The 14,639-nt window shown below is 33.3% G+C and overlaps 1 protein-coding gene across 3 annotated transcripts in view; it reads left to right on the top strand.

Moving 5' to 3' along the window:
• The window catches only part of Blimp-1 (PR domain zinc finger protein 1), a 34,965-nt gene extending 29,698 nt beyond the window's left edge, over nucleotides 1-5,267 (top strand). For all 3 annotated transcript variants that reach the window (XM_088195186.1, XM_088195185.1, XM_088195184.1), the window contains exons 8-9: nucleotides 60-2,306; nucleotides 2,548-5,267. In XM_088195186.1, coding sequence (XP_088051312.1) covers nucleotides 60-2,306; nucleotides 2,548-2,837 — 2,537 coding nt within the window. In that variant the 3' untranslated portion in view covers nucleotides 2,838-5,267. The remainder of the gene's footprint in view (nucleotides 1-59; nucleotides 2,307-2,547) is intronic.
• The last annotated feature ends 9,372 nt before the right edge of the window (nucleotides 5,268-14,639 follow it).

The following is a 14,639-nucleotide window of genomic DNA, read 5'->3' as shown; positions in this document are numbered from 1 at the left end:
TTTGTAATTGTATAACTTATCGCTATTACAGCGCACTTAATGTTTTATTTTGTTTATAGGCAAGGAAGAGACTATCAAGAAGCATTATGGCATTCCTCCCGCGCCGGTGCATCCCGAGATCGCATTCAATCATATGAAATTCGTTTTAGGACTGGCTCATCCGAAGGATTTATTGAGACCGGAATCTCCAGTTCCTAGCCAGCGCCCCGTGACGCCCATCAGCAATCAATCGACGTCTCCAGGAATCGCAGTGCGATCTCCTCATAGGTCGCCGCTGAGGGTGCACGACAGTCAGATCGTTCGTGTTATAAACCGCCGCACCTCACCGACTCCGAGGCATATGATCAAAAGGGAGACTTCTCCGCCTCACGTTTATAAAGCTCCGATGATGGTCGATCAGAGGGATCAGAGGCTCTCGCCTGAAATGATGCACCAAAGACAAGAATCTCCGCTTAGGATTCACCACAGAGAAACAACGACTATTATAGTACAACAACAAAAAGATAGCCCTCCGCACGTGTCGGGTCAGGGCGAATCTTCCCACCCCCCTGCGCCTTACGACCAACACCAGTTGACCCCGCAGGACGGGTCTGTGAGATCCGACGAAGGATATCACAGCAACGGTTATCACGACGACGGCTTCACGCCGCCCGAGGACTCGAGCGATTCAGACTCGGAAAACAATTACGTATTAGACTGCTCCAAAAAAGCCAACGCGCCCAAAGAGACCACGGTGATCGTACAGAAGGGCGTAGATATGGCAGAAATTCAGAGAAATGAATTCAGGAAGGTAAAGATCAAGATGCCGCGTGCGTATCATTATCAAAATAACAAAGACAACGACTGCGATAGCGAAAAAGAACTGATTATAGCCGAGGATGTGAACGAAGAAATGCCACTCTCGTCGCCGTCTCCTCCTAGAAGGGATCCGGCCACGTCTACCGTTATAGTTTTAGAATCGTCACAACACACGGTCGTACCTTTGAATAAGCCTTATTATGAGGCGGAAAGCACATCTCCGCCGCCTCCGGCAGCGTTTTTGAGATACACGCCGCCTAGTTCGAGCATTTTGGAGACGATACTAACGGGAAATCGTTTAGATACGAACAATAATGACTCAAATAGGAGACAACCTAATGCGACGCCTCCACCGACGTCTCCTACAGAAATGGCGTATTCATACAAAAAGAGCCAGAGGTACGGTAACGCATGTAGCCCCGATTCTAGCTCAAATTTAGCAAGCCCGCTGCCTAGTCTTATGCCATTGGGACCGCAGATTATCATACCCCGCAATAACCATCAAGCGCCATCTCCTCAACCCCCGGCGCTGATGTACGCATCTCCCACTCATCAAGTAGTTCCTCATGCGACAGAAATCCGCGAAATTAGAGAGATTCGGGAGATCAGAGAGACGAGGTACGAGAGCCACCCATCGCCCACATACGGATACAGCATGTATTCACCGCCAAACTCAACAATGCTGACGCAAATGAACGCATCGCCACCCAACAACTCACACTCTCCGCCGATTTCTTCAAGTCATTACAATTACGAAAGAAACGGACACCACCACCAGCAATATCCGACGTCTAGTGTTATCACAATAAAGAATTGTTCTCAACTGAGCATGTTACAAAATTCTAATCAACATCTCCTACAACCACTTCCGCCACTGCAACACTTATCCCCGTCTAGACCCTCTCCACACGGAAGTTTAAGTCCCGATGGCGGATCTTGCACGCGCAGTTGCAGTCCGTTGAGTCCTAACTCGCAGGGTTCGAGAGGATACAGGAGCCTACCTTATCCGCTCAAAAAGAAAGACGGAAAGATGCACTACGAATGCAACGTGTGCTGCAAAACGTTCGGACAACTGTCGAATTTGAAAGTTCATCTAAGGACGCATTCGGGAGAAAGGCCGTTCAAGTGTAACGTCTGCACTAAATCTTTCACGCAATTGGCTCATTTGCAAAAACATCATTTGGTGCACACTGGCGAAAAACCGCATCAGTGCGATATATGCAAGAAGAGGTTCTCGTCTACTTCTAATCTAAAGACTCACCTGAGACTGCACTCGGGGCAGAAGCCGTACGCCTGTGATCTCTGCTTGCAGAAGTTCACTCAGTTCGTCCATTTGAAGTTACACAAGAGGCTGCACACCAACGATAGGCCGTACGTCTGTCAGGGTTGCGATAAGAAGTACATCAGCGCTTCCGGTCTGAGGACCCACTGGAAAACGACCAGCTGCAAGCCGAATAACATCGAGGAAGAGCTGGCCATGGCGAACGCGGCTAACACTGAATATTTAGGTAAATATATCACAACACATCACACGACATTAAAATACGACCGTTTGCTCCGCGGTGAACCTCGACACTGCCACTTTCACTTACGACTTCGCGCAGCTTTCCAATCCTACCGCGAGTGGTGGTACGATCTGCGAATAACAAGGGAAAGTGCTTTATGTCGCTCCGTGGGTCATTGAGCCGACTGCAGGTCGTCAACGCCAACTTTCTCCGAACACGCGTTTATCTTTGTTTTGTTTTGCAGGTCCACCTGGCAAGGATAGTCCGGAAGAGCCTTTCGACATGCGCCCGTTGCCCATGTTGCTGGGACAGAGCTTTCTTCAAAGACCGCCCCCTATGATGTCCAACCACATGGACTATCAGCCACATCCTTCGATGCAGGATCATCACCCCAGAGTACAAGAACCGCCTCAAAGCCAATCCCATCCATCGAATCAACAGCAAGACCACCGCTACACACCACCCAGATCAGCAGACGAATCGAGACCCAGCGTCATCGAGTCGAACCAACCTCTAATCATTGAATGCACGTAAACCCAGTGATATACGATTCAACGATGGCCCTCGTTAATCTAATCTTCGTTTTTATTTATATTTCTGTGATCCCCTATTGAAACTTTTACAAATAATTTTCTTATTTTTATATTATTATTATTTTATTGTAAAACGCCCAAATCGACAAGCGTATGGGTTTAAGTGATCTCTAAGTTGAAACGATTTTTATATTGCATAGATATATAACTCTGATTAATAAATATATTGTTATTTTAGAATATACGATTAAAGTTCAATGTTCGATTAAGCGAATGGTGTATGTGCATAGATTGTACGATTTTTATATAATGATAATTTATATTACATGATTAATTTTTAAACAAATCATCCTACACTAAGGCTGTATATAGATTATTTAATTGTTGTGCCTATTAATTTAATTAATTTATTTTAGATTCATGTACATAGAGTTGGATGTTAGACGTTGTATATTATGATTTGCGATCATTTTGAAAACTGTTAGCGTTGACTGCTACATAATTAACTCGTTAAAATGTAAACCAAATATCGTTTATCGTTTACTCCTCCAAAGATGAGATGATTTGAGCGTTTCTGTGGAAATGGAGAATGAATTATATATGAATTTTTAAATGTACGTAGTGCAGTGCACATTTTCATAGATTTTAAGACAGAGTAATATTTGTACATACATAAAACAAAAGTTAATATTGAGACATACTCATATAAGATACTTGCGTACCTTTTTAACGACTCTTGATTATTTATTGTACGTACATATATCCTAATTGTACTGATTGTACCTTTTGTTTTGTACAAACGATTCGTAATATAAATAAATATATATTTTTTACAATTATTATATGTATTGATTGCACTTGTAAATTGTGAAATATATATGATATAAGTACGATTTGTTAAATTTTATACATCCATTTTGTATCGCTATATGGTGCTGATTTTTTTATTGTTTAATTTTATTAATATATAAAACTGAATATAAATATATGTGTGTGACATAAAATTATGATCAAAAGGTACATTTTTATTTTATTTATTTATTTATAAAACGCACAATTGTGAATATTTTTAACCCACCGATCTATAGAGTGCGTTAGCGTGTTATGATTATTTTGAAATCGTCCCAAATTTCAGTTGCATTATTATATGAATAACGAAAATAAGCATTTGTCTAAAATATAAAATAGTATGTACTGTGTACAGTTATTTATATACTGATAAATTTAACTAAAGCTCGTTTGTAACGTATAATTTTCGTCACAATTTCGACAGTACTTATAATTGATAAAATTAAAATCTTCTCTTCTTGTTAAAAAATAATATTAATCACGATAAATACTTCTTTAAGAAAATTCAAAATTCGCATTATAACATTTCAAAATCGATAAATAACTATTTAACGTTGTCAATTGCTAATAGGACTTTCGCCCCTCTTCAGTCGTTCGAAAAAATATTTTTATACTTAACATATATTAAATTGACGCTTATTAGTAAACATGTAAATATGAGGAAAGAATGGTATAGAAGCGTTTATGTGCTGTTTCGTTGTTTCCTGCGCTTTTAATATGTTTAGTAGTATTTTTACGAAAATGAGAGCAGAATATATGGTGCCTTGTACAAAAGAGTTCATGAGATTTAAAAACCAATGTAAATGTTGCATATATACATATAAATTTATATAACATATGTATCGGTATGTAAATTTAATATTTTAACGGGATTCAAGATTGACTGAACGATGTACAGTTTTATAACGAAGAAAAAAAAGTAGTCGACTTTGATGGATTTTCATTTTTATACGTTTTCAGCAATGTTTGTATTCCACTAATATTAAGGCGTAACTTTCCAACTGTTGCATTCGGTATTTGTTTTTAATTTTTATACGATTAAATTTTTTAACAACCCCATCCCTGACTTTTCAGCATAAGGTTAAAATATATATATTTTTGATATTTAAACGTATCTCGTCTATATTATACATTTATAATAGCGTTGTTCCCTTTAAAAAACTTCCCATAGTTGTAATTTACTTTCTACCCAAAACTCCGATAAAATATATTGTTATTATATTGCGTTGCTGAAAAAATAATGTAAAAAACATTTTGTATGTTGTACATAATGACTTGTTATAATTATGTTTGACTGGGTTCAATTATATAATTTATTGTTATAATAGTTATTTGTTTTTTTTTTGTCTATAAATATATGTTTGTTAAGTGTCGTTGATAATGGGGGGATAATGATGTAATGTGAACGAAATTCATATGACGATGTGATTCTCATGTATTCCACTATATTGTCATCCTCGTGTATTTAATGTTTATTGAAATTTGCTATAAATTATTACAAAAAAATATATTTGTAATATTTGTGTAAAAATCGAGAGATTAGACCAAATTAAGGAAATAAAAAACTTCTTCAAAATAAAAACATTTTTTAACAACAGCATTCCTAGCACACTCAAATAAAAATCATTCAAAATTTATTTAAATATTTCAAAATGATGATCTAAAGTTTAGTTTAAAATAGCTAAAGTTGTCACCTTTTTTGGATTTAGTATTTTAATTTTTATTTAAATCTGTATTACGATTGACGTCCAAGCATCATTATTATAAAATATATAATATACAACATAGAAATATATATAATATCATATATTGTAATCCTAAAGAGTTTTACAGTTAAATACTAATGACATAATACTTTTAATATAAATAGATTGCAACTTAAGATTAATTACATTTAATGAATAAGAAATAACGTATAATAAGAAATAACGTATAGTGGAAATCTAGCGTAAAATACGTGGACTTGGACTAGCCTTAAATTTTAAATATTTTAGCTCTAAAGGGTTTCCTGTTATTGCGCCCCTTGGACCGATATTTAATAGAAAGAACGCGCTTACCACAAAAAATATAAACAATATGTTATTACTATTTATTTTAATTGCAAGTATTTCAAAATAATATATTTGGTAATACAATTTTTTTTCTAAAAACATGTGATTGAGATATAATTTATTTATATAATTTTATTTTAATTATTGCACATTCAATATTTATTTTATAAAAATTAAATTATTTTTATTTTTTAAAAATATATCTCGTATACAATACACCCCCCAATTACACGGTAAAAGGAAATAAATGAAAAAACATGTTGCTGGGACGAACCCTTTGTGATGATGCTGCTCAGCAAACCGTTGTGGGGCAAAAATTCTGCACCCAGTTTGCTGTTTGCTCCACCCGGTCATTGGCATTTGTATCTGGATGGACCCAATCTGCTTGGAGCTTATAATTCTGACCACCAAGACCCACCTGATGGCGCTGGCGCGCTTTTGGCGGAGCCATGATTTGATGCACTCTGGTGTGTGACCAGCCCTTCACTGTTGTTTTCAGTATCTCGTATCTCGACGCTAGGTGGGAGGGTAGTCACGTGTTTCTACACCTCAACGCGCGGCTGACTTTCTAAAAAGCTATTACGTCTTATCTTCTCTGATAATAATTGTATCGTTAAATTTTATATCTGCGACATAAATCACAAAAATGACTCCATGGAAATTTTAATCTATTGAAATTATTGCAAGATTTTACAATTAATTCTGAATAGTGTTCTGATTATAATAAATCTTTTTAAGAATCTTTAATCGGAATTTCATCTCGTTTCATTCGTAATTTGGGTACTGGTTTTGTAGCGATTCATATACAACACCAGTCAAGAGATACGGACCTAGGTAGAAGCGGTAGAGAAGCACGCTGCATTCTTAGGACCCCCTCCAATATATACGGTTTACGCGGACAACTGTCTATAAAACGCGGAACAAAATCAGACTGAATACACTCAACTCCTCTACACATCGACGCTCGGACATCGCTCCACGGACTTACGTCTAGCCTCCTGTTTGAGCGTCACCTACAGCAGTGCTTTCCAAACTTTTTCATTTGGCGGACCAGTAACAAAATTTTCCATTGCATCGCGGACCGATATCAAATATTTTTTTTATATGATATTTAAAATATCATTATATTTGTTTAAACGTGTATTAATCTAATTCGATACAGCCATACTAATACCGTTCAATTATTTATTATCTAAACTATTATAATCAAGATTTAATAATTTATATTCAATAAAGTTTTTAATGGTACTAAAAAAACCCAAGCGTATCTTTGGAAATATAATCGTTATCTACCTTAGGTATTTTGCTAAAAAAATACAATAATAATACAATAGCTTTCATAAAAATATAATAGCTTTCATTTTATTTTTTATTACAAATCTGACCATCATGACTTGACAGGTTTTCCCATTGCGTCATTATGGCCAAACAATAATCTAAAAATAAATTAATTAAAAAACAGTTATGGTGATGCCTAAAATAGATTAACACAATCGTTCATAATTTTTACAGATCCTCATAGCTATGGCCGAAAACATCATTGTGTTTGGCAAGTTCCTTGAGAAGCTAGATGGCTCGAGCAAGAGGAGCATTGTCTGGCCAAAACGGTAAAAAATGAGGGACGCGATCGCGACTCTCTGGGGTACTATAAAATAAAATGCATTTCATTCATTACTTTTAATTTAATTCATCGCTGTTTAAAATCACAATTCATCGGTAGTTTAAACAGCTGTTATAATCAATAAAAAAAATCAGCAAAATGACTACTTATATTTTAGTTTTATCTTAAGTCAAAATTTTTACAATACTAGCTCAAAACTATTATTAATAATTTAGGTTTTTAGATATTAAATAAAAATAATATTTGCTTATTTCACATTGAAATATATCGTCTAGTTTTAGTGTTATTATTGATTTAGCGCTTAATTTTGCTAGTAGATTTAAAAAACTTTCAATGTATTTTTTATTTAGTTATATATAATAAAAATACTAATTTTATTTAAATTAAATTCATTTCTCTCTTACCATTTAATATTTAAATAATATATTTATCAGTGACATCTCTTAACAACTGTGGAAACTTTTAAATATTTATTTAAATTATAAAAATATTTATAAGTGAATAAGAAATAAACAAAATGATATATTAAGATTTACATATTTAAATTTATTTTTAGAAATAATAAAACATTTACATTCAATTTATTAAATTAATTTTAACTATAACCAACAGATGTCTATACTTTTCCATTAATATTATTAAAAATAATAATTTATTGTAACATAATTTTATTCAAAAACAGCATGTGTAAACAGTCTACAAATAAATCTTAAGTCGCGCTTAACAGGAAAAAATATTTTAAATTTTTAACTACGCATTTTTAGTAAATATTATTATCCCCTTAAATCTACTTTATAATAAAATAAATATAACAAATTATGAGACTCACGTAAATATCTACTGAATTAAATTAAAAAGTCATTACATACCAAATAAATATCTATATTTTAAATATATATAACATTCTATCTGAACTAATTATGTCACCAAAATAAATTTACAATCTGTACATAGTATAGATTTTAAACATAAATATTCTAATATTATAAATATATTAATTTATTTTTGATTTTTTCAATTTTTTTATTTAGACATTGAAATTCTATTTTATTATTTTAAATATTAATATTTGTAAAATAATATATGAGCAAAAGCTGAGAAACAGGTTAGTCCAAGAGCGCTAAATGCTATGTGCTTTACACTTTTTATATACATACATATCAAATATTTAAATAAATTCATTAGTATCACTTTTCCGTACATCGAACTACTATTTACCCATTTAGATAATAAAAAAGCGAATGTTTGATTATTAACTAAATAAATATAAAAGCTTGCTAATTTAAACTTTTAAAGTCACGATTCAACAAAAGGTAAGTTGTGTGACTTTTTAATAACATTCTACGCCGAGCTTCGTCCATAATCTTGTTCAAGGATTACAGAAGTGGATCCTTGATCAAGTGGCATTTAGCGAAGAGCGAGAAGCAAACGTCGTCTTTAGGCCATCAATGCCAAAATCTGGTTCACATTTATATCACCTTTGCTGCCGTACGTTTTCATTATATTTATTGTACATCGGAACTTTAATTCGTCCTCGCTAAAACGCACAGGGGCTACCAATCATTTATTATAATATAAAAATATTTATTTACAGTTTCCCTTTCAGCGAGATTAGTTCTTCATCTATTTTTAAACGTGGACATGTCCAGGGCAAATTGGTTTTAATGGTGCCATTATTCTTGTCGCCGACGTGGATACATTTTCTTACTGACAGACGTTTCCGCCAGAGTAATCAGCTTTATTTAATACCAACGTATTTTATAGGTTCCTCTTGCAATGTATGAGAACGCTCCTAGGAGGCCTTCGAAGAAGAAATAAAAAATAACGATTGATACCATTATGAATGCTACTCATAAAAAATAATGGGGTATTATTAATAGTGAATATAAAAAAAGAATCGCATGAGTGAACCAATAATTATGTTGAAGCAACGTCAAGTGTTTTACGGTAATGCTTGCATTCATAAATCGATTGTTAAAGTTGCTACGTCATATCCTTTAAAATAATATCAATTATTAACTGGTTTATTAAGTACCTTGAAACAAGAACAATCGATATCAAAAACCTGAATTGTTGGTAAATCAAATTTAAAAAATCAGGATAATATTATACGTACTTAAAATGTTACAGTTAGTTTAAGCTTATGTTTATCTATAAATTTTTTTGAGACGCTATGTTTTTTATGATGTTTGACTTTGTAGAAAAATATTTTTTAATCTCTCTAGATCAGAATTCTCTTATTATTTAATATGCAAAATATTTATTAGATATCTATGAAACTCATAAATTATAAACACAGACTCCAGTAACATTCTAGAATTCCCGAAAAAAAAATCCAGGGAAACTGAGATCATCTCAGAATATTCTTTATACCATCGTCGTTATTCGTACAACGAAAAATATTAATATTAAATGTTTTTTGTACTGTACTTATACTCACATAAATATGTTCAAACATGAACTTGTTCTTAAAAAGTTTATAGACTCCTCTATTATCATTAAAACACTATAAGGACCATATTTACCTAATACAATAATTAATCTTACATCGCTGTTAATGAACATGGATTTTAGTGCCCACTACATTTATAAGATACCATTATAAAATATATTAAGTGCTTGTTTATATATCAAGCCACAGTTTTATTAATACAAATATAACCTAACCACATAATAAATATTTAATTAAAATTACCACAACTAGAGCTTTATTTAATTTAGAAATATATATTGAAAGCAAAACTAACCTCATTAAAACTGTAGTATATAAACTAAATTGAAATAAAATATTTATGCAAAATTAAAGTAAACTAAACTAACCTAAATTCATTTATAATAGTAAATAAGATTCATTAGAAGTAGCAAAACTAAAGCTAACATCATCTAACTATTATATAATATTATTTATTACTCCCTCAATATAAATAACATATTTTTATCTTTATAAAATAAATTTAAAAGCCAATTAAAAATAAATATTTTATCAGTTTATCTGTAATAGCATTTAATTTGGTTTATGTGAACATATATTAGTGGATATGAACATATTTTGTAAAATAAAAATTTATATGATGGGTTTTAAGCACATCGCTGCGTTGATATCACCAGACATTTTTTTATGTTATTTTTCTTCAATCAACTCGATTAACATAAATATTGTACGATACTATTTCAATTGCTGCCGACATTAAGAACTGGTTTAATGCCATTCGACAAGAAATCCTAAAGGTCACAAAACAATAATTGCTACATATTACTCATCGTTTTTTCCTCTTCAATCGATGAATATTCACACAAAAAATAGTGATAACTTTATTTTTAATGGTTATATCCGATGTCTTGCCACGTGTCAAATATAAAGATATTACAAATTGTCTTAGGGCCATGTTCCGGTGACCCTCTTTTTCGGATTTTAACAATAAACTTCTAAATATTCTGCTTCGTGAATGCACAATCAAGTTTCTATGCGTTCTCGACCATGCCGACATCGGGGTCATTATGTGTTCATTTAGAACTAAATTTTTGTTTAAGTCGTTGTGCAATACGTTAACCGCGAGTTAACACTATTTTCTAGAAATTTATTGACCACCATGGCGGAAACGTGACCGCGGACTTTGCTATCAATATAACGGAACTAGATACAAATCAAATTTAAGAATACAACTAAAAGCTGCAACACAAAACTTTCTGAAATAAAATCTTGTATAACCCAATAAAAAATGTATATTTGTGAGGTTTAAAATCAAAAGTGAATCAACACTGATTGATTCAATATCTTATTTATCTATTATATTTATTATTGATTCAAGCTAAACCGCACGTGCATGATACAACCGCTTTTATGATTAAGGTAGGCATTTTTAAAAATAAAATGTATATGTGATCCACAAATGGTTAGTTGCAAAAATGCAAATCTCACTAAATTTTTTGACAAATTACCTAAAATTTTAATATTTAATAAATCTCTCTATTAGTAAGATTTTTTAATATAAATCTAATATCTTTAGATTAATAACTGTCGCTTAAGTTCGAGGTTGAATCCATCAACCAATTAAAAAATAAAAAGTCAAGCAAACCTATGCTACTATTTGCAGTCTCGCTAAAAAAAAGTGAGCACAATAAATCAATATACAATTTGGGATATCTCCTGCACCAGCGTATTACGGTGGAGCAGCAGAATAGACCAAAAGGCATTCTCCAGTGCCACCGTTGCCAATTGTTCGGCCACTCTGCGATTAATTGCAGAGCTACTCCTGCATGCGTGAAATGTGCCGGTCCCCATCTCACCAGAGATTGCTCCCACGAGGAAAAAATTGATAAGCCCTTATGCAGTAACTGCGCCGGTTCTCATCCTGCGAATTACGGGGGATGTGCTAAAAACCCAAACAATAAAAAAAATATAGATTACAAGAAACCGCGAGATAATAAAAAAACCCATAACCATATTAATAATAAAATAAACGGCTGCTCATTCGCCGAAAAACTTAAAGGAAACCCGGAAGTGACTCCTAACAATAATGTGACAACAGAGAACCCCTCCAATCGCGACGTCATAATCAAGATGTTTATGGAATTAAGTGAAAAAATGAAATTTATCAGTTCCCACCTATTGCCAACATTATGATGTGCGAAAAAAAAGGGAAAACCCACCACCGCAAAATTTTAAGGATATTAGCGTGGAATGCTAATGGCCTTCGCGATAAAAAATTAGAACTTAATCAATTCCTCATAGATCAAAACATAGATATAGCTCTTATTTCCGAAACACACCTAAAAGAATCGATAAAAATTAACTTTGCTAATTACAAAACCTATCGCTCGGACAGGCAAATCGGTGCCGGGGGAGGAACTGCAATTTACATTAAAAACGAGATAAAGCATAATGATGCGCTTACAAAAACATTTAATAAGCTTGAAGTTACAACTTTAGAAGTTAAAGCTGATGCTCGATCGCCCATAATTATTCATTCTGTATATACCCCACCGAAACCGGCGTATCCCATTGAAGATTTACAACATTTATTTAACTATTCGCAACCTATTTTTGCTGCAGGGGACTTTAACTCCAAACATAGAGAATGGAATTGCAGGGCGACTAACAAAAATGGTAGAACGCTAAATAAATTTGCCAAAGATAATAATAACATAAACTTAGAAATCCCAACAGATCCAACCCACTATTCAACACGGGGTGTTTCAGATATTTTAGATATTGCCATAACAAACAACTTACCCACATGCAATATAGAGGTCCACAATAGTCTCGCGTCTGATCATAACCCAGTCATTTTTTGCCTTCCAATAAATTTTGATATTAACATTAGAAGAAACATAAAAAAAGTACAGTGGGATTTCTTCCCTTATTACTTAGAGCAAACCCTTCCTGAACAAAAAGAGCTTAACAACACGGTAGAAATAGAAGAAGAAATTAATACTCTCACTTGCTCAATAAACAAATCGATAGAACGAGTTACTCTCGAAAGAAAGTCAAACAAAGATATTTCTTTACCAAATAATATTCGCGAACTTATTAAAATTAAAAATCAAATTCGTAGGAAATGGCAACAATCTAAGAATAAGTCAGATAAATCAAAATTAAACCGCTTACAGTCCGAAATAAAAACTGCAATTTCAGAATACAATAATGAACTATGGGAGAATAAACTTACCGACCTAAACCCTGAAGACAATTCCCTTTGGAATATGTCAAAAATTTTACGCAGAGATCCAGTAGATATAAAAAAAATTATGACTCCTTCACAAGTGCTAGTTTATTCTTTAGAAGATAAAGCAGAAGCTATTGCCGATAGCCTCCAAGATCAATGTACAATTAACTTATCTTTAATAAATGTAGACTTTAAAAACAAAATAGAAAAAGAAATTAGAACTACTCTAGGAAAAAAACACAACCAAATAGAACCAGTAACGTCAATTGAACTAGAAAATATTCTTCGATCACTAGCCAACCGCAAAGCCCCTGGAAACGATTCCATCCCTAGTAAAGCTTTCAAAATCTTTCCTCCTAGCGCTATCAGTTTTTTTCTTAATATCATAAACGCATCATTTAACTGTCTGTATTTTCCAACAGTTTGGAAACAAGCTAATGTGATAGTTCTGAGAAAACCCGGTACCGACCCAACTCTTCCCGCGAGCTATCGACCCATAAGCCTCCTACCCGTCGCGAGTAAAATATTTGAAAGGCTTATCCAACGTAGATTATTAAAACATGTAATAGAAAATAAAATATTACCCAATGAACAGTTCGGTTTTAGAACGGAACACTCGGCTACGCAGCAGCTGCATAGAGTTGTAAACCACATCCAGTCGGGCTTTAATAAAAAAATGACAACAGGAGCAGTATTTTTGGATATAGCCAAAGCGTTTGACAAAGTATACCATGATGGTATACTATTTAAACTTATAAAATACAAATTTCCATCTGAACTGGTTAAAATAATTGAATCTTTTCTTAAAAATAGAACCTTTAAAATTAAATTGGAAAACCATCTATCGAGTCCGAGACCTATTCTAGCAGGCGTTCCGCAGGGATCAATTCTGGGTCCATTATTATTTACAATTTTTACTAGCGACTTTCCCTCCAAGCCATATAAAAAAGTAATTACTGCCCTATTCGCGGATGATACCGCCATTTTATGCTCTTATAAAAACCCCCATCGTGCAATAATTCACCTTCAAAACAAACTCAACACTATTCAAAAGTGGTTCGATAAGTGGCTAATAACAGCAAATCCCAACAAAAGCGTCGCTGTAATGTTTAATCGCAGGAGAAAACACGCTTATGCTAATAATAATCTCTCTAAATTAAAAATGTACGATAAAAGCCTCGAATGGCAAAATTCAGCCAAATACTTAGGATTAACTCTGGACTCCAAATTAACATGGAAATCCCATATAAATAACATAACTTCAAGAGTCAAAACAACTCGTGCTCGTCTATATCCATTATTAAACAGAAAGAGCAAACTAAATGTAAAAAACAAACTGCTCCTGTACAAATCGATCATCCGACCAGTTATTTCATATGCCTCCCCCGTCTGGGGAGGTATACTTAGTCGTAATTATTCGAAATCACTACAAACGCAACAAAATATTGCGCTAAGAATGGCGACAAATGCCCAATGGTTTGTCCGAAACTCAATTATACATAAAGATTTAAAAATAGACACTTTACGCGATTATTTCGATAAACTTAAAGTAAATTATCATGACAGAAATAAAAATCATTCTAACCCATTAGTTAAAAACCTTAATAAGGTAACAT

The sequence above is a fragment of the Plectrocnemia conspersa genome, unplaced genomic scaffold (genome assembly GCF_051122295.1).
Source record: "Plectrocnemia conspersa isolate PC_06_02 unplaced genomic scaffold, ASM5112229v1 ptg000010l, whole genome shotgun sequence".
In the NCBI taxonomy this organism is placed as follows: Eukaryota; Metazoa; Arthropoda; class Insecta; order Trichoptera; family Polycentropodidae; genus Plectrocnemia; species Plectrocnemia conspersa.
Note: the sequence above shows the minus strand (reverse complement) of the source record. Positions and strands in the feature narration are given on the sequence as shown.